The 20,531-nt window shown below is 42.9% G+C and overlaps 1 protein-coding gene across 2 annotated transcripts in view; it reads right to left on the bottom strand.

The window, feature by feature from the left end:
* The window catches only part of SYT14 (synaptotagmin 14), an 83,042-nt gene extending 71,602 nt beyond the window's left edge, over positions 1-11,440 (bottom strand). For both annotated transcript variants that reach the window (XM_056852963.1, XM_056852962.1), the window contains exon 1: positions 11,390-11,440. In XM_056852963.1, coding sequence (XP_056708941.1) covers positions 11,390-11,402 — 13 coding nt within the window. In that variant the 5' untranslated portion in view covers positions 11,403-11,440. The remainder of the gene's footprint in view (positions 1-11,389) is intronic.
* Between the last annotated feature and the right edge of the window lie 9,091 nt (positions 11,441-20,531).

Raw genomic sequence — 20,531 nt, forward strand, 5'->3', positions numbered from 1 at the left:
GAATGCTGAGGTTCAGGGCTAGCAAGATGAGCAAGAAGTTATTCTTCTAGAGCTCAGCAATGCTGTCCTATTGGTGGTGGTAGTGGTAATTTCCTAATCTGTAATTCTAGATGAGTATGGACAGCCCAGGCTAGCCTAATCTCATTAGATCTCAGAAACTACGCAGGGTCGACCCTGGCAAGTATTTGGATGGGAGAACTCCAAGGAATACCAGGGTCATGACACGGAGGCAGGCAATGGCAAACCACCTCTGAACGTCTCATGCCTTGAAAACCTCAGCAGGCGTTGCCATAAATCAGATGTGACTTGACATGGCAAAAAATTAATAATAATCCAGTTTGTTCCCTCTAGAAACAAACTTCATGATCTAGTGTCTATCATGAAAGCAGCAAAAAGGGACAAATCCAAAACTCCACATATGCAGAAGAGTTCCTAGGCAGAAAAATATTAATTTGCAAATTCAAAAGGAACCTGTCCTTCATAAAAGGCAGCCTAATGAGGTAGGTGACAACCAGTTAAAGAGGGGTGGTCACAGTAACACGGGGAAGCCTCTGTTCAAGAGTCTAAATGTACATACTATCTAGCAAAGAAGTTTTGGTTTGGGAAGAAAATTTTCCACTAGCCCTTACACCAGTGATTTGGCCAGGTTTGTTCCTGCTAATAACAGTTTTACTTTGTTTTATTAACTTCATTTATAGATGTATTACAAAAATGTAACAAACAGTTCAATCAGACACAAGGATTTACAATGGACAATGTAGTGGGACTAGTATTACAGAACTGGAAAAAAATGCAACCAAAAAACTAAACAACACACTAAAAACTGTCTAAGGCAGGGGTGTCAAACTCAACTGTTATGAGGGCCAGATGTGACATAAATGTCACTTGGTCGAGCCTGGCCATGCCTTGCCAGCCCCTCCTCAGTCAGACCACCACAGAGAATGTGAATGAGCAGGCAGTTCCTGATCTTATTCACCTGCAGGATAGCAAAGCTGTGAGCAAAGCTGTGCCAGGGGTCGCCATAAGTCGGCTGCGACAGCACTTTATACACACACAGGTGATAAATAGTACCTTGAACTAGGACCAGTAACTGATCAGTAACCAATGAAGCATCTGTAAAATGGGTGTGACTCACATGTTACACCTAGTGCTCAATAATGACTGGACTGAGGCAATCTGAACCAAGGAGTCTCTGAGATGGCTTTAAGAGCAGATATGTGTAAAGGGCATTGCAATTGTCTAGGCTCAAGGTCGCCATAGCATGGATTCATGTGGCCTGATCAGTCAAGTGCTTATCAACAGGGAAGTGAAATGGGACCAGGTAGGAATTCATGAGGGGCCTTCCCAAGAATGTAGAAAAAATACTACTGAAACTTTACAAGGTAAAAAAGGAAAGGAACACACACACACACACACACAAATTAGCCAAATAGGGACTTAGCATCCTAATTCACTACAAGGAGGCAAGGAAAGTGAAAGGCAGCTTTACATCAGTTGAAGGGGAGGGGAGAAAATGGACGAGGAAAGGAAAATTGGATTGCTTACACCCTTAAAAGCTTCTAGCATCCTGGAGGCAAGGGATATGTCAGAATAAATTTTCCTGATTTTTTATCTTCCCTGTATTTCCACTCGTGACCTTAACTTCCCCCCAAAATAGCAAACCGCAGGTCTGTGGCTATCAGTGGAGCAGTGAAATAGGGCCTATCAGTAGGGATGTGAAGCCTACAGACAAGAAGGGGTTTCTGCATATTCTGGGAACTCTTCAAATTAGAAAGCATACTTAATAAAACCACATCTTAAAAATGATTAAAATCAACAAAAGCACATCAGTAAAGCAATTAAAACCAGAGCTAAAATGTACATGCAAAAACATAAAAATAATAATTAAAATATTGGGCAAGAAGGAGGGATCACTGAGGGAACACTAAACAAAATGAAGCCTTCACCTGCTAGCAGAAGATGGCAACAGAAGGGGACAGAGTTCTAGAGTTTTGGTGCCATGACAACAGCTGGCACCTGTTTATGCAGTAGTAGCCCTGGGTCCAAGAGCACCCCCATATTACAGTCCTGTTCCTTCACGGGGAGTGCAACCCCATCCAGAACAGGTGACACCTTACATCCCGTGTCAGACTTTCTGATCACCAGTAGCACTTCTGTCTTGTTGGAATTAAGCTTCTGTTTATTAGCCCATATCTGGTAAAAAAAACATCCCATTAGGTCTCTATTAAAGGGACAAGTCATTTTCCTCCAGGCAAGTCTACTCAAGTATGACCCAGAGGTTAACCTACAAATATGCCTAAGGGGCTGTTCAAAATCTCGACGAAACCATTCTCAAAATATATACATCTTCAGGCTCCAACCTCCATTACATAAGGTGCGTTAATGTAACATGAATGTTAAACTATGCCTTTTAATGCCATGAATATCCACACTACCCCTAACAATAAGGGCAGGGCAGATTTATCAAAAGTTAGTTGAGCACCTTCTCCACTTAAATTAAAAATAAGAAGAAATGGTCCCCAAAGGGCCTGATCAGCACTAAACATGCTGTATGAGCCACACAATGTTGAGACCAGTTGAGTTGTACATGAGCCTTGAAACGTGGAGGACAGTCGACCATCGGTTAAAGAAGAAATAGACAAGAAACGAAGAAATAGACAAAAAGTGAGGATATTATCACCTACCAAAATCTCCAGCAACTTGAATCATGCATCTCCTTACTGCCCCCCACAACTACCATAGAATTTTCAGCAACTCCTAGAGCTACCTTTGTCACTTCTGGGAACAACCTCCCAAGTTTGCAGAAAAATTTGGAACTAAAAAAATATTGGGGGCAGTTTATATCCCCCCCAAAACAACACTATTGTCTGCGCATGCACAGAGAATGGACTTACCTCCTCTGTCCTGGAGGAACAGTGATGTCCTGGGGCTGCTCACCACCTGGCCATGGCAGCCTTCAAAAGCCGCTCCAGGCAGCATCCAGAAGCCGCTCTGCGCATAGCTGCATCAGCATCCAGGAGCCACTCCATGCCAAGCCACAGCAGTGCCTCCCAGGAGCCACTCTGGGCCCAGCTGGAACAGCGGCCTCCAAGAGCTGCTGCAGGCCAGAGACAGCTGCAGAGGCCTGCAGTCACACCAGGCTCCATGACGAGGTGGGGGGCAGGATTGGAAGGGACCCATGCTGGGGCTCGGGAGAGGGAACGAGATTCCCCTCCATGTGTTTTCCAGGCCCCCACTTGTAATACGTGTGTGTGTGTGTGTGTGTGTGTGTGTGAGTGAGTGACCTCTTGCACTGAACTACTCTTTGTTCGTAAGAAAGCAAGCTTTACAGGTATACAAAGAAAGCAAGAATGTAGCAAGCAGTCCAGTCAATCCACAATACAATACCGTACTATATCATTGTTATATTTGATGTATATTACAAAATGTGATCATCAGTCCAATTGGCTTGTTTCAGCTTTATCAACCCCAAGCTCAGCATCATTCCCGGAATTGTAAGGGAAAATTTATTTTGTCATAATGTAAAGCAACTCCCTTCCTCCATTTACATTATTCAAGTGGAGTTATGCAGGAACATGTCCACTAAATTCAGAATTTCACTGACTAGCATAGTTATATCTAAATCTCAATATTGTTACAAACTCTTGAAACGAACTGGAGTCAAGAATCTGGAGTATAATAAGGACAATCATACAATCACACCAAAGTAAAGAAATGTTCTGTGGGTTTTATAAACCAAATGAAGATTTTTCATTTTATAAATCAAATGAAGATTTTTCACATTTTATTATAAATGATCTCAACAAAGTAACAGAAATTACCTACTTCAACTATAACTTTGCAGCTGTGTCAGCAGCTGCATTCATATATTGGGTTGGATCCAACCAGTTTTTCAGGACGCTTTCACATATGGTGAATAATGCACTTTCAATTCACTTTCAATGAACTTTGTAGCTGGGTTTTACTGTGTGAAATGGCAAAATCCACTTGTTAAACATCATTAAAGTGCATTGAAAGTGGACTGAAAGTGCATTATTCACCACGTGTGATAGCACCTTCAGTCTCACTCAGTTCCCCTCCGAATAGCCTCCATTTCACATGGTTTTTATTCATGCAGGTCTCATGATCCCCAGCTTAGCAATTTTGGGTAGTCATAGGGGACCCTTTCCTTCTATTCCTTCTAGAAAAACTAGACCCATCACAACAAACTGGAATTAAACTTGGAGGGCGTGGACACAACTTGTTGCTGTGCTCATGTGTTCCCCTTGCTCCTCCCACCTGTCTCCTCTATGTACACACAGAACTTGATTCAAAACATCAGGGTTTCATCAAACAACTATTCACCATGCTGTCAAAATGCAGGTGCCTCTGTAAACTGGAGTTTGTTTACCAGGATTAATTATTTAGCTATTTATTAATTATTTCTAAATAAACTATAACAGTACATCAGAATTAGTACACAAGAACAACTGGTATGCATAGTGAGAAATGTCTTTAATATTATTACTGAGAATATTCGTAACTACACCTTTGTTGAGTAGTAAGTTTTGAGAAGAGCAAAACCATGATTCAAAAACCATAGAGAGGAAGCTGTCTTTAGCTGTAACACACGTTCTTGTGTCACAAGGAAAGGAATTAATCAATGCCTAACAGTTTATTACCACATTATTTAGTAACATCTAAAATATATACATTTTAGGATCTGTATAGTAGAAAGTTTGGCTCAAATGCTAACAAATGCTTAAAAAGAAAGAAAAAGCTGTTACTATAGGACTGAATGTTCAATCAAGGTAAATGCTCATTATTAAAGGTAATGAACTGAAACAATGAAAATGATTTCAGAATTAACATGCTTTCATACATATGCAGGAAAATTGTCTCTTTTTGCTGAATAAAACAGCAACAGCTATGAATTACATCAGGATATGATCATTTTCCTGACTAGAATTGTGTGTGGGGGGGACAAAAAAGGGGGGACTTTTTAGTATATATTAAATAATACATTATTAAAGTTCAGTGTTTTCATAAAGTCAATATCCAAACATGCTTGCAATCCTACCTGTTGTGACTCAATAAGAGTGCTTCTGTCCAAATAATACACTTTCTTTTGTTCAACGCAGAGTTTTTCTTCTACCCTCATTTTCCCCCCCTACCTCTCAGGTGGCAAAAATTAAAGATACATGCACTATGGTAGCATAGGGTACAGCAGTTTGCAACTCTTTCTAAAGGACTGCAATTTCTCTTATAGAAAATGAAGATATGTATACATTTGTGTGTGTTAAGTGCCGTCAAGTCGCTTCCGACTCATGGCGACCCTATGAATGAAAGTCCTCCAAAATGTCCTATCTTTGACAGCCTTGCTCAGATCTTGCAAATTGAAGGCTGTGGCTTCCTTTATTGAGTCAATCCATCTCTTGTTGGGTCTTCCTCTTTTCCTGCTGCCCTCAACTTTTCCTAGCATGACTGTCTTTTCCAGTGACTCTTGTAGTCTCATGTATACATTTAAATAACGTAAATATGCCAAATAGTATAATTCTATATGCTAACTAAGCTATAGTTGATACATTTTATGTGGTTCAACCAGTAAAAAGGCTTAAGTTTGATAGGAAAGTAACTATTGGTTTTCAATTTTTCCTCCTGGGGGGGGGGAAATTCCCCTCCCCCACATTTCTGAAATTTTACATCTGTTCCTGATGTAGGCCCAGAATATCAAACAACGTATCACTGGAAGTGATCAACAAAGGCTGTAGCATTCTTCAATATCCTGTTTGTATACACTTCCCAAAGCATATATATATTATGGTAATGAATCTTGTATGTTAATTATCTGGGATTTCTGACAAAATAATTCCTTTTTGTCTGTTCTGTCCCTGTCCTCAGCAAGCCACTGTCTGCACCGCTTCTTGGAGGCCATGCTGGCCAACCTACAGAAGCATGTGTGCTTCCCCACAGAAGAGACAAGGCTGGCACCCATCCAGGCAGGGTTCGTGGCAGTTGCAGCCTTCCCCAATGTAGTGGCCACTGTGGACTGCACCCACATTGCCCTCATAGCCCCCCAGGAGGAGCGGCAGGTGTATTGAAACCACCATCGCCTCTACAGCCTGAATATTCAGGCATCCTGCAATCACCAGGGCGTCTTCATGGACCTCGTGGCCAGGTTTCCGGGCAGTGTTCATGATGTGCAAAGTTCTGTGACACTTAACCTCAACCACCCGTTGGCCACATGGCCAGAGAGCAAAGGATGGCTGCTGAGTCAGTAGTCTGGGAAGTGGGGTGAGCCAGCAAGCAGGGTTCCTCTATCCTGGCGGGTGTCATTCCATTCAAACTAGGTGACTGCGGATACCCCCTCCTCCCCCCTTTTTTTTTTTGCTGACGGTGTATCCCGAGGACAACCTGCCAGACCTCACAGAATACAACCAAGCCCACCACCACACCTGCATGATCATAGAGTGGACATTCAACCAGCTGAAGATGTGGTTCCATTGTCTCCTCCATATGGGAAGGTGCAGGGCAATGCAGCCCCTGGCAGTCGCCAAGCTCTTCGCCATCTGTGCAATGCTCTACAACATGGCCCTCTATCAACGGCTGCCTCCACCCCTCAAAGGGAGCTTGTTGGAGGGCGCTTGGGTCAGGGGGCAGGACACCGCAATCAGAGGAAACAGTGGCAAGGCAGGATGTCAGAGGTCACATAGAGAATAAGTGGGTACAGGAGCACATTCGGCGCAGGAGGAACTCTGCCCCATTGTGTTTATGGTGTTTTTAGGGAACCTGGTATGCCATTCGTTTCAATGGTGTTTATTGTAATGGTTGTCATTTTCCCAAAAGTGGTCAGCCGGAGGTCTGATGCTCACAACAGCCATGGCACTAATCCTTTTTTAAAACGGCCCAGCCTGAACTCCGTGGCTTTCTCTCGAACTTTCCCTTTGTTAGCATACCCAAATGGGGCCACGGTCTCCAAGATCCACCTGGCCCATTCAGGTCTCCATAGTGCTAGACCCCCCGAAATTGGCCAGCATTGCTTCCCGACACTGAAAGACAGCCTCCCCACCCTTCCTCAAACAACACACACAGACATAGTTGTGGCCAGTGAAGACACTTTATTGGAGGGCTTCAGGGACAAAGGAGCTGAGAGAACCATAATCCACCTCAGCATAACCTCAGGGGAAATGGGTGTAACTCTCCTGGGGCAGCTTCCAAAAGGGACAGAGAACCAAGAGGGGCAGCAGTCTGCATACAACTGATGCCTTCCGACAGCAGGCTTGTTCTGTGGCCAGGGCACAGTGTGGCACTGTTGGAGCCAGAGCTCTCCCTGTTGGATCTCCACCTGTGGAATGACAAAACAAGCATGTGCAGTCACAACTAGGGGCCAAATGCTCCTTGGAGGGGGCTGACAGATTCCCTCAGGGGTCGCCGATGAGTCTACTCCACGGCCCTTGGAGCAGACTTCTGCTTTAACTGCCACCCCCTTGGCAAAAACTTGTGCCATCCAAACCACCCTCACCTGACTGGCACTCAAGTACAAACCAACAGCTAATGATGGGTCCACCTTGGGATCCACTTCACGGGAGTCTGCTCCTGTAAGGGAATGAGTCCGAGGATTCTGTCATTATCCACTCCACTCAGCATGGTGGGGCTCTGCACCCCCCCCCATAGGCCCCTGTCCAAAGGGAAGCCTAGAAAGAGCCTGAGCTGCCATTCCAGTGCAGAGATGAAAGGTTGGGCCCCTTCCCCTGGTAGCTGTTCTGGACCAGTCCCCATGCACCAAACCCCTTGTATGCAGGGAAGATGGTGGGGGGGGTGTCTGGGGCTCCTGTCACCTCAACTGGCTGCCGGGCTTGGGTGCAGGAGGCAGCATTCCTGGGGCAACTCCCATTCATGAACAAGAAGAAAGGGGGGGGAAGGAGGTTGGGGGAAAAGTTCCCCGCTTACCTGTCACTGTGCGGCTGCCCCTTTGGATCCTGGTTGGCCATTGTGTGAACAGCCTGCTGGACTTGATGGGCCTTGATCTGATCCAGGATGGCTTTTCTTATGTTCTAATGAGATGGGGTACCTGTTTGGGTTCAGAACTGAAAGAGGTCAGCCATAGAGCGTAGACTCTCTCCCTTGGGTGTTTGTGCAAAGTGCTCGCCCAATAGTGCTAAGTGCCCTCTCTGTGCTTTTCCTGCCACCAGAGTACCTTGGTGCACACTCTAAGTTCACATGGCAGAGAGCTGTCAGACAGCGTCTCATGCCACACACCCTACCTCATGAGTTGTCAGGTGTCCTGGCTGGGTGTTTTATAGTGCTGGGGGACATGATTGGGTGCTGCGGAGGGTGCTTCATCACCATAGGAGAGGGAGGTGATTGGTCACGCCCTTAGTTGGCATCCAGAGCTGTTTGGAGCCTCCAGCCACATCTCATGATCTGCCCATAATGATGCCGGCACAGAGCCCTGTGCCTGAGTCTCACCACTGCACAGCCAGCACATAGCAGCACTGGCACCCAAGAGCAACACAACGGTGCTGGGGACCTGCACCAGCATAAATGACCCTTACGCCAGTGTATCTCCATGATACGCCAGTGTATCTCCATGGTACACCAGTGTATCTCCATGGTACACCAGTGTAAGGGGTGGTCAGCTCCCTAAGCCCATTCCCCCCCCTTTGGACTGCGCCGTTAGTTTTCTAGAAGCAAAACTGCCAATATACTTAATACCTGAGAATACTTAACACTTGAGAGAGAACTGCAAACTGCTGCAACCTCTGCTATCTTAGTACATGCATTTTTGCCATCAGTGGTAGAGCATCTGCTTGGCATGCAGAAGGTCCCAGGTTCAATCCCCGGCATCTCCAGTTAAAGAGACTAGGCAGGTAGGTGATGTGAAAGACCCCTGCCTGAGACCCTGGAGAGCCGCTGCTGGTCACAGTAGACAATACTGACTTTGATGGACAAAGGGTCTGATTCAGTATAAGGCAGCTTCATGTGTTCAACAAATTTTGTATTAAACAAAAAACTGTATTATCCAGAGAGAAACTGTATCATACAATCAGAACAGGTCTAGCACTGTATTTGAACATAAACAGTGAATTAGTAAATAATACATTTATCATCAAATATAACACAGCACATTAATTGTTGCCAAAATTATTCACATTTAAACAATAAATGTATTACTGAAAATATGTTCTTTATGTCTACAGTATACACAGGAACTACACTTCTCAAATGCAGTAGACTGATTTACACAAATGTCTTCAAGCTACATACACACTGAGTAAAAACTTTGCCTTAAAAGTATTTCACTCATTCCAAACAAGAAAATATTTCATAAGAATTTTTTCAGTACTCCTCAAAATTTTCCAACGGTTAAAAAAAAAAAAAAAAAAGCAACCAGCCATCAGGAGAAAAAGAAGGGGGGAGGGAGAGTTTAATGTTCACATCTTTATTCCAACACTATAATTACTTCTCTTGCCCTTTTCTACTTTTCCCTCTCTACAATATCCACTTAAGGTATTTATACAATTTCATAATCACCACTTACATTTGTTAAAAACTGTTTTAGTAACTATATAGAGACTTTCTATTGCGATGCTTCAATGTTGTAACAAATCTGACTACAGGTGGTCCCCTGTGATATTTTTGTCAAGCATAACCGTACAGAGCAACTTGCACACCAAATGGACCTGGTTCATACTTCTACAAGTCTGTCAAATGTAAATATCAATCAACCTTTTCTATGGTAAAATTAAAGGGCCAAAGTTTTCCAACAAACTTTACATTTAGGTATAGAATATAAACACAAGGATTTTAAAAGAGCTCTGAGAATAGCACTTCTTTTAACATTAAATTAGATAATCAGGATGTTTACAGTTATCAGTTGCAGCTATTTCCTTTTCCAGGTTCCTGTGTTGTCAACAGTGTCCTCAATGCACTCTAATCCCTGCGCTGTCTACAAACTAATCAAAACTATAATTTAAAAACAGCATATACCAAAAAACATTTAATAGAAAATGGAGACAAGGGAACAAGGTGAGGGATTCTTTATGCATGTGTGGCCAGCACCTAATGAAAACTATTCCTCACAGGGATGGAGCCTTATGCCACGTGTGTGTCAGTGGTATTCCATCTGATCCAGGGTTTTCTGAACAGTCCTATTTTATTCAAATGTTGCGGAAAGAGCAACAGACCTTAGAAACATTCCTCCCAACAGCCTGTTTGTAGGGCTGATTTGGGCAGCATCCAGGAAGCAAAGAGAGGCTTTTGCATTATGCTTATTATTTCCAAACACAAAATATGAACCTAATCAGGGGTGTTGGGTGCAATGGATTTATGTACCTCAAGCATTTAAAGCTGCAGGATAAGAGTGGGGGGGGGGTTAAGTCTTCTTCCTCTGCCCTAGTTCTTTTTCACACATCTCCCACCAAAACAAGCCTTGGAGTAAAATGCCTGTGGCACGACCAAAGGGGGGGGAGAGAGAGATAACCCACAAGTAAAGGGGAAAGATACTAGGAGCGAGGAAGAGCCAGGCATAATTCAGGTAGCAACCACTATCCCCTAGATCAGAGGTTCTCAACAAGGGGGGGAATCCCCCCCAGGTGGGCATTTTAGGGTTGGAGGGGGGATTGGGACCACTATTCAGCAAAGTGTGTTGTTCTGTAGATTATATACAATCTGTAAAATTGTAGGGTTTTTTTGTTTTTAGTTAGATTATCTTGGGAAGGGGGGAATTATATTCGAAACAATGGTGAAAGGGGGGGGATGGAGCAAAAAATGGTTGAGAACCACTGCCCTAGATCATTCATGCATAGACATTTCATTCGGAATAATTTCAAAACACACAGGCCATTTATCCATGGAAGGTTTTGCATTGGATTTGTCACTCTATAGATGCACATTTTCCCCATCTGGATTCTCAAAACTCTGCCTGGCGGCTTATTGTTGAGTTTTGAGAATCTGGATGGGGAAAAAGTGCATCTAAAGAGTGGCAAATCCAATGCAAAACCTTCCATGAATAAATGGCCACACTGACACACTCAAGCGGGCAAGACCAAAAGCAAAAAAAAAACTAAACCCAGACTACCCCATATAAACATCCGCACGCGCGCCAGGATCCTCGAACCATCACATGAAGGGAGACATCCTCTTTCTGCAACCCAGGGAGCCCGGGCCGGGGCAGCGCCTGGCACCACCCAAAAAGCACCCCCAGGGCGCCCCTTCGCCCCACAGAGGTGATTGGGCTCACTTTGGCGGCAGCAGCCACATTTCCACCCTCCCCCCCCCCGCTTTTCTGCCGCCTCCCCAGAGGGAGCCCCCCGGGCTCGCCCCTCCCTCTCGCTGCCCAGGTGAAGCGAGAGGGAGGCGGGGGGGGGGCTCGTTCCAAAGAAGAGGAGCCGGTTATTGGCCTACTTACCATCAATCGCCATGATCTTCCAGGTGGGCCGTACCAAGTGGGACGCACGTAGGAGGCGTGCGGAGAAGCAGAGCCGGGGAGGAAGAAGCGGCGGAGGGAAGGGAAGAGCCAAGGGACGGGGTGGCGGGGGGGGGGAGGAGGGAGCCGTCTAAGCAACGTGGAAGGGAGGGGTGTAGGGGAGAGCCGAGCGTGCCGGAGCTGGAAGGCGGCGCGTGACTCCTCCCTCCTCCCTCCCCCGCCTTCGGGTCCGCGCGCCCAGATTCGAAAGTGCGCCGGCTGCGTCGCCGGCCAGCTGGTCGCCGGCTTCCCCACCCCACCCCAGGGCTGCTGCCACGCTTTCCCTTCCTCAGCTCGGGACGAGGCAGAAACAAAACAAACGAGACTTATGTTTCCGGGTTTGTTTGTTTTTAATGGACTTTTAATCGTTATTATTTTTATTGTAATTTTTTATTTTTATAATATAAAACAAAATAAACAAATACAATAGTAACAATAAAAATAAAAAACTTTTGTATTTTATTTTTATTTTTTTGTTATTATTGTATCAATTTTAATTATTATTTTTTAATTAAGTTGTAGAAATTGCATCTCTCCCCTGCCGCCCCCAGAAGGATCAGTATCACTTTTTTTTTACAGTGTTTCCAGGGTGGCCAAACCATTATTAAAGCCATAAACCTATATAATTAATTAATATTATATTATTTATATTAATTTTATTTATTTATATAATATAATTATAATAATATAATTAATATTAAAGTTCTGTATTGTTGCTATGGCTTTTTTTGCCCCCCCCCTTTTTTTTGCTATTGCAATAAAGACTTGATGATGATGATATTAAAGTTTGCTTCAGATAAGCAGTGTGCCCACCATTCTGTTTGGGGTGTGTTGATTTCAGTCCTAAAGGTGTCTTCAGTGTGCACGGTGAAAAGTACCTGCCTGGGATCTGTTGACATTCAAGGCGTAACTAATCTGTAAAGTGTTCCTGATCCTGCTTAAGGACATAAACAGTGCCTTGTTGGATCAAGAGCAAGATCCACCTTGTCCAGCGACAAGCAGACAGTCCACTGGCAACAGGCCAGTAGTCCACTAGGCAAAGAGAGTTTGTCTTCTACCCACTGCTGTGTTTAAAAAACAACAACATACAAGGCCTGGCCAAATGTCCAATTACACATACGCCAAATGAGTGTAGACGGGCATAGAATCATGGTCGTTTCCAACTCTATGATTCTATTTTATAATTCTATGCCCTCTAGATCTGACTTTACACATTCAGCAGAACATTTGCATGGGATCCTAAAGACGTACAACTTATGTTGGCTCTGTATGTTGTCTCTGCACATGGACCCCTGCAAAAAGATTTTCCCACATGTTACAGTATATATGCGACTTACATTAGTCTGTTTGTGAGAAAGTCTGAATGCACATTCATTCCAGTTTTGTACACAGATTACACCTACTGATGTGTATTGAATGAACGTGAGTATATAGTTGTGAGAATGACATGCATTGGCATACACAAATTGACCAAGAACCTGAAAGCTGAGCTGAAAGTTATAACAGAATAATAATATTTATTATATTGTGTACACAGAAATAAAAACACTGGGCCTTATATACAGGCTAATCAATTAAAAGAATATCTATAAAAATCATTACTAACATTCCAACATTGTTGATGATAAAAACCAATATAAATGACCAATAAATAACCAGGTGTGTTTCGGCCTGTATGGCCTTCTTCAGTGGTCATATATACAATCACAATTATTATACAGACACATCGAGAAATACATGTAAAAGATGGGCTATAAAGCAATAACCTTATATATTGTGTGGCCCTTTGTCAATTATTGGTGTGTATCATGAATATTTCACCATTTGAATTGGCTTACACAGATGATAAAGCATATTGCAGGATCTACAGCTAAGCCAACAAGGTGTTAATAGATTAGAGGATGAATTTGTTCTCTTAGACAAATTTAGCCTAGTGCCAGCTCCCACCCTGGAGGTATATACAGAGATAATATTTCCCTGGGTTGTAAGTCCAAAGAAAAACAAAGTGTTATCACAGTGCCCATTTCTACAATTAATTCTAATTAGCACTCTGCTTAGTCAGGAAAGTGCTCCAGTATTAGAATTAAAGGGGTTACTTCAGGTCAAGAAAAGGCTAGATTGGCAGAGGTATCTGAGACTGAGAAAACAAAAACAACAGTATTATGAAACAAAAACAACACAATCCACATAATACCTGTTATTAGGTTAACAATGTGCAAGTTTTTGAGTTCATAAGAACTCTTCATCAAGTTGGATGTTACAAAAATAAATAAATAAATAAATAAATATGTTTAAAATAAAGGAAAATTCCTTAGGATGTTCCTGGTCAAGCTGCTTGAAATGATCCTGGCTTCAAGTTACACCCAGATCTTTTGCGGCAAGAGGTGATAAATCAATTAAACTCCACAGACACTAACAAATTCCAACAATTGCCTCTAATTAAAGGACTGGCATATTATTATTTTTGTTGTCAACTTCCTGACATATCACCACATTAGTCTCTGAGGATGAATTAATACAGCCACAAATAGGAACCTACTTTGAGATAAGTTAGTCATCATTTGTTAGATGAGATATTTATTACTCTAGCACTGCCTTGTAGAAGCCAAACTGAGTAGGGAGAGCCTGTAGGGCATAGAGCAGGTGAAGGAGTCCTCCAGTATCACTCAAGGAATAACAAGCGATTGATGTCAACTTCTAGGCAGCAGGATTCACGTTAGAAAGGAGCAGTTATTCTACAGGACCTGGGAGAGCTCCCAGTGTGTATCCAGAGGGATGACAGACATTACTTCCGATTACTGCTATTGTGAATTACCATCGTTCGTCTTGTATAGATTTAGCTCTGCATAGCTTTGTATGGAAATGTTACAGCTCTACCAGATCTCTTGCATTTCATGGCTGTTTAGTATTCAGATATCAAATCTTCTTCCTCTTGGAGGTCCACAGAGTGTTCTCTCTCGGACTCTGCTGTATGGGTCTATGGGCTTTCTGAGAGCATATGGCCTTCATTTGCAGAGGAAACCTCTGTCTCAGAATCAGTGCAGAAACGTATAGCTTACACTGTCTGCTTGAGAGTACCAAAAAAGAATTGCAACTGTCTGGTGGCCATTTGGGGATCAATACTGTTGAGGATTGAAGGCAGGTTAACTTAGTGATAGGACAGGACTCCTGTATCTTTATAAAGTATTACTGTTGATATCTGTTAACAGTTGTAGTAAAACAAAATTTGGCTGAGAAAGGCTGCACTTGGCTTCTGCAAAACAATTAAAGACACATCAGTCCCATCTTTTATTTCTGGTCATCATAGAGGGGAGTGAGGAGCTCATTATCACATATGACTGAAGGAAGGTGACTGAATGAGGAAAATTGATTTCACTTAAGAACATAATAGAAATTAAAAGGTGCCTGGTGTGTTCAGAGTACAGGGATAGTTTCTAAGATTAAGGTGTAGCAAAATAAGCAAACACTTACCTGGATAGCCCAGAGTAGCTCGATCTCTTCAGATCATGGATGCTAAGTAGGTGGCCCTGGTTTGAATGGGAGACCACCAATGAATACCAAGATTGCTTTGCAGAGACAGGCAATGGCAAACCACCTCTGAATGTCTCTTGCCTTGAAAGCTCTATGGGTTGGCTGAGACTTGATGGCAAAAAACCAACCAAAAGAGGTTTATCACAGTGTTTATCACAGAGGTTTATCACACAGTTACACCTTTCTAAGCCCATTGCCTCTAATGGACTTCAAAGGGTATAATTCTGTTTAGAATTGCTCTGTTCATTGGCTGTTGAAAATTTATCTTCTATCAGTAAAAGAAAATGCAGAACTGCCTTTTCAAACTGTCCATAAACTTCAACTGGTCCAAAATGCAGCAGCCAAGCTATTGCCAGAGGCTGTCTTCAGGGATCGTATCACCTCTGTGCTGAAAGATCTACACTGACGACCCATCTGTTTCTGGGCACAATCCCAAATGCTGGTTCTTACCTATAAGGGCCTATATGATTTTGGGCCAAGGTACAGAAGGACTGTCTCCTCCAGTACTATCCAGACTGACAGTTGAGATCCTCTTTACAAGTGCTGCCATATGTACCCCCACCTGCAGAGGTGAGGTATGTGGCAACCAGAGACAGGGCAATTTCAGTAGTGATGCCTTGCCTGTGCAATACCCTCCTCCCTTGAGTTCTTGCCTGCTGCCTACTCTACCCTTTTTAGGTGCCAGGCCAAAATATTTCTGTTTACCCTTTTTGCAATCTGCTCCTAGCCTGAGCACTATTTTGAAGATCGTTTAGGCTTTCAAGTGTTTTATGCTCTGGGTTTTTGTGTGTTTCTATGCTTCTTGGTTTTATTAGCTGGTTTGTAATGGTTATTAATTTTAGTGATTTTATATGTGTGATCTTATCTTGCTTTGTTTGTGAGCCACCTCAAGCAGGTTTCTGAAGAGATGACATAGAAATATTTTAGATAATAAATGAATAAACGAAGAAGTCTGACAGGGCTGTAACTGGGTTTTATCGCATTGTTCCCAATTCTGTAATTGCCTTGTGTCTCAACAAGAAAGGCGGACAGTAAAGAAAAACAGAAAAAGGAAGGAGGGGTTAGCTCATCCCATGCCCTTCAGCCACAATTTAATTGCAGAAGCTATTGTAACATGGGCCCAGGAAGGAATGACGCTTGCTACACTTAACCCTTGAGCCCAAGGCAATTACCCATGATAGCCTTGGGGCCAAAAGTGGGAGAGAACAACCCGCTATTCCAATTTGACCTCAGACCCATAGCAAGGATCACACAAAGAGTCTTTCTGATCATCTGGTGCTGCATCTAAAGATCCTTCTGGATCTGGCACCACCACCCCTAGGATCCCATTGCCTAGTAGTTTTCATGGAGCCTCTGGGTGATGTAACTCTGAGGGACCAGCACAACCTTCCTGTGAACTGGATTTGTTTCCCCACTCCTACACACAAAGCCAGCTGGGTGACCTTGGGCAAGTTACAGCTCTGTTAGAGCTCTCTCAGCCCCACCTACCTCCCAGGGTGTCTGTTGTGGGGAGGGGAGGGGAAGAGAAGGTGATTGTAAGCCGGTTTGAGTCTCCCTTAAGTGGCAGAGAAAGTTAGCATATAAAAACCAACTCTTCTTCTTCAGCATGTCTAGATTCCACAGGGCCCTTTTTAACTGCTAGGTGAAGAACTACAGAGGAGAAAAACCTCTTCCTCTGTCTTTTCTCTTCTTCGTCCACCCCCAACATGTAGCTTATTTACAGATGGAATTAATTAACATTCTTAATACAATATCTTTGTCAGTTATGCACAGTTCTTTGTTGTTGTTGTTTTAATCCATCTTTTGGTTAAAAACTGTAGTCCTATTTCCTCACAGGGCTTCTGATTTTCAACGTATCCAGAAGACTGTCCACAGGATGGTTACTCAGTTAACTGTAATTAATTGTAAATTTAATCCAGCTCTGTACCCTGAATGTAAGGACAATGCTAAAACTGTTTCAGTGAAAATGCTTCTGTCAAAAGATAGCATGAGTCAAATGAATCAGCTGTTAGCTGCTATGGCAAAATTTGATTTTAAAAAACACTCCTAAAGCATTCTGAAAATTCACCAAGGAGTATACAATGGCACAAGAGCATTTTTAAAATTAGTAATTTTCCTACCTCTGTGAAATAACTGGTATTTGGGAGCTTGCCCTTTTGAAAAGGTTTTTTTCCAACTTACTTCACCTGCATTTTTTTTCCTGTTAAGGAGCCCTTAAAGCTGTACATGTTGCCAGGAAACTACTTCCTTCATTTTATCTCTTTGCCTCTTGGTTTATTTGCAAGAAGGCAACGTTCTAATGGATGGAATTAGCAGATAAATTACAAATGAGTGTTGGTTATTTTTGAACTCTTTTGAGAGTGCTGGTGTTTGAGAGCTCGCCCTTTTAAAAAGGATTTCCCCCTTTGTTCTTAAAAACCTATAAGAGGTCATTTTGTGTTTACATAAAATGAAATATTCTTTTTTACAAATGGGGAGGAGTCAAAACGTGACTGACACAGCAACTCCATTACCAACACTTTCTGGCTATATCTGATATAATGTCCTGTATACCTTACACTGAGCCGTTCTCACAATTATTGTTAGGAGTGCAGAAGTGTGGGTGGAAGGATATTATAGGCTCTCAATAGGGGAGTGATTCTGCTGCTTTTAAGCAGGGGCTTCCCATCGGGCCCTACTTCCACCCCACTTCAAACCTTTATTTAGTTCTGGAAAGGAAAACGATATTAAAAATCTGAGTGGAGGGGTATTGCGGGTGAGTTTCCCACTGAGCATTCAAGTAAGAGAAACTTGGAATGTTTTCTAGAGGTATTTTTCTGTTCACAAAAGCACACCAAAATGTTTTTTTGTCACAAACGGCAATGGCCAAAACAGCACTCAACTAATTACACCCGCAGAAGCTCTGGTAAAGCTGCCCAAGTTGCCAGGAAACAGCTCTCTTCATTTTTGCTCTCTTGCGTCTTTGTTCATCTGTTTCATTTTGAATAAGGATTAAAAAATAGCAGTCTTATAATACCTTTTAAGACCCCCAGTGCCATCCTATGCGGAGTTACTCCAGTCAGAACCTATTCATTTAGATGTGTTGAGATTGCACTGTAACACGTTTATTGTAAACTACGTTTTTGTGGGTTTGAGGCCACTTCATCAGATGCATGATGAAGTGATAAAGTGAGCTTAAAACCGTGAAATCTCGTGCAATAACAAATTTGTTAGTTTTTAACATTGCCATCCTAACAACACTTTCATAAAAGTAAACCATGCTGAATATACCTAAGTAAGATTGCAAGGAGATGTCCTTAGGACTGTTCTCTAAAGGAATGGTTTTTGCTGTAAGAGGCTCGCATGGCTATCCCACTGGAATCATCTTATGGGCAGAGTTAGGAATAGTTTAATCATACGTGGTCACCTTAAATATTTCTTCTTTTTAGAAAAATCACCACATCTTTGAATTGATTAGAACAGATAACTGGAAATCGCATAAGTGTCTAGACTGTGCTTTGGATAATTGCCCATAGCTTATTTTCATCATATTTATTTTTAGATGACACAATCTATTTTTCATTAGTTCAACAGCCTCATGAGAACACACATACAAAAAGAGAGAGAGAGAGTTAAAGTGAAGGTAGTTGAAGTTACCTATCATCATAATATTTTCCCTCTTTAGGCTACATTATTTTATTTAAAACATTTTTATGCTGCCTTCCACCCAGTCAGGGTTCCCAAGTAGGCAAACATTAAAACATTTGAACAATTAAAACAACATTTAAAATTATAAAATAATTCAGTAAAAACACATCAACAACATCAATCTCCATCTCGAAATCACTATCAGAGTGTGGTCAGAGATACAATAGTATATTCCTAGTACTGGGCCTTGTATTTTCATTTACAGGGTTCTGTAGAAGAATTTGTTCCTCTTGAATTTTCTAGTTTATTGGAATTATGTTCTTTCTTTGAACAACACAACAATTGATATGCTCTCCACTGCTCTTTCAATACAGTATATATTCAACAATAAACATAACCCACAGATCCTTCCATTCCACTGTATTTCTACTACATCCATTATATCTGTATTTTCTTCTATCATGTACTCCAGTTCCCTCATCTTGGCTTGGAGGCATCTGGATTCACATTGAAAGACCTGTACACTGTGTCCCTCTTCAAATGCCCATTCTGTTTGCACAACATGTGAGATGCCAGAAAAATCATTAGAGAAATTGACATTTTAATAATAATAAAAAAAGAAATTAAGCATTGGACTTTTCATTTTTTAAAAAATATAAAATATAAATTATTTTGGAAATATAAATGAAATAGCATTGGTCCCTCCCAGAATGTGTTTACAAGACATTGGAGGATATTCCAGAAGCAGGGCTGGGAGAGGAGCAAGGAGTAAGGCAAGGGTAGCTGGGGATGAAGGGCTGGAACTTAGAAAAGGCAGGGTCAAAGAAGAGATTTACAGCACAGTCCTGAGAGGAAGGGGTGAAAGCACACAGGGAGCTTTAAGAGGAGAGTGGACATGTTCATGGAGGAGAGGAGTATTCATGGCTACTAGTCAACATGGCTACTAGTCATGATGCATATCTATTCTCTCCAGGATCAGAGGAGCAGGCCTATTATATTAGCGGCTTTGGAACACAGGCAGGACAATGCTGCTGCAATTGTCTTGTTTGTGGGCTTCCTAGAGGCACCTGGTTGGCCACTGTGTGAACAGACTGCTGGACTTGATGGGCCTTGGCCTGACCCAGCATGGCCTTTCTTATGTTCTTAGCCAATAAGGGGCTCTGCCAGCATATCTCTGAGATGTGGTACAGGGCAACGCTGGCTCAAGCTGCCACACCAATGGAGAATGGTGCGGACTTGGGCACTTCAGGACTTAGCTGGCTCCCTGATCTACCCCAGCCCAAGAATGCCCTCCCAAACCCAGCAGAAAGTTATGCCATCAAAAAACATGGCATAGCCCATAAGTGTCCACATAGACCAAGCACCCCTCCACAAGTCCAGACCCACCCAAAAGCCCAAACAGAGCACATAATGGCTAAAGCTGCAACTAATCACCTCCTCAGTGGTGATCACCACCCAGTGGTGGCCAAACCCTCTCCCCCACACCCAATCATAACCCCCTCCCCAGCACTCCATAGCCCCTACCACGGCACTCCATATTTCAGTAGGTAGGGCACACAGCACGGTACTTTTATCTCAGATGTCTCTGATATGCATACTTAGAGGACACCGTGTTGCCCTTTGGTGGCCAGAGAGGCACTGAGAGGACACTTAGCACCACTGTGGGAACACTTAACGCCAACGCCCGAGGGGAGACCAACGCCCACTGTGTGTGGCCAACATATCTCATTTCAGAACCCTAGCAACTACCCCCATCCCCACAGGCTCAACCCAAAGGGGCAACCATACATGGACAGGTGAGCAGCAGTGGGAATCCAGAGCCAGTGTGGTATGGTGGTTAAGAGCGGTAGTTTGGAGCAGTGGACTCTGATCTGGAGAACCGGGTTTGATTCCCCACTCCTCCACCTGAGCGGCAGATGCTAATCTG

This window comes from Euleptes europaea, chromosome 7 (assembly GCF_029931775.1).
Source record: "Euleptes europaea isolate rEulEur1 chromosome 7, rEulEur1.hap1, whole genome shotgun sequence".
NCBI lineage: Eukaryota > Metazoa > Chordata > Lepidosauria > Squamata > Sphaerodactylidae > Euleptes > Euleptes europaea.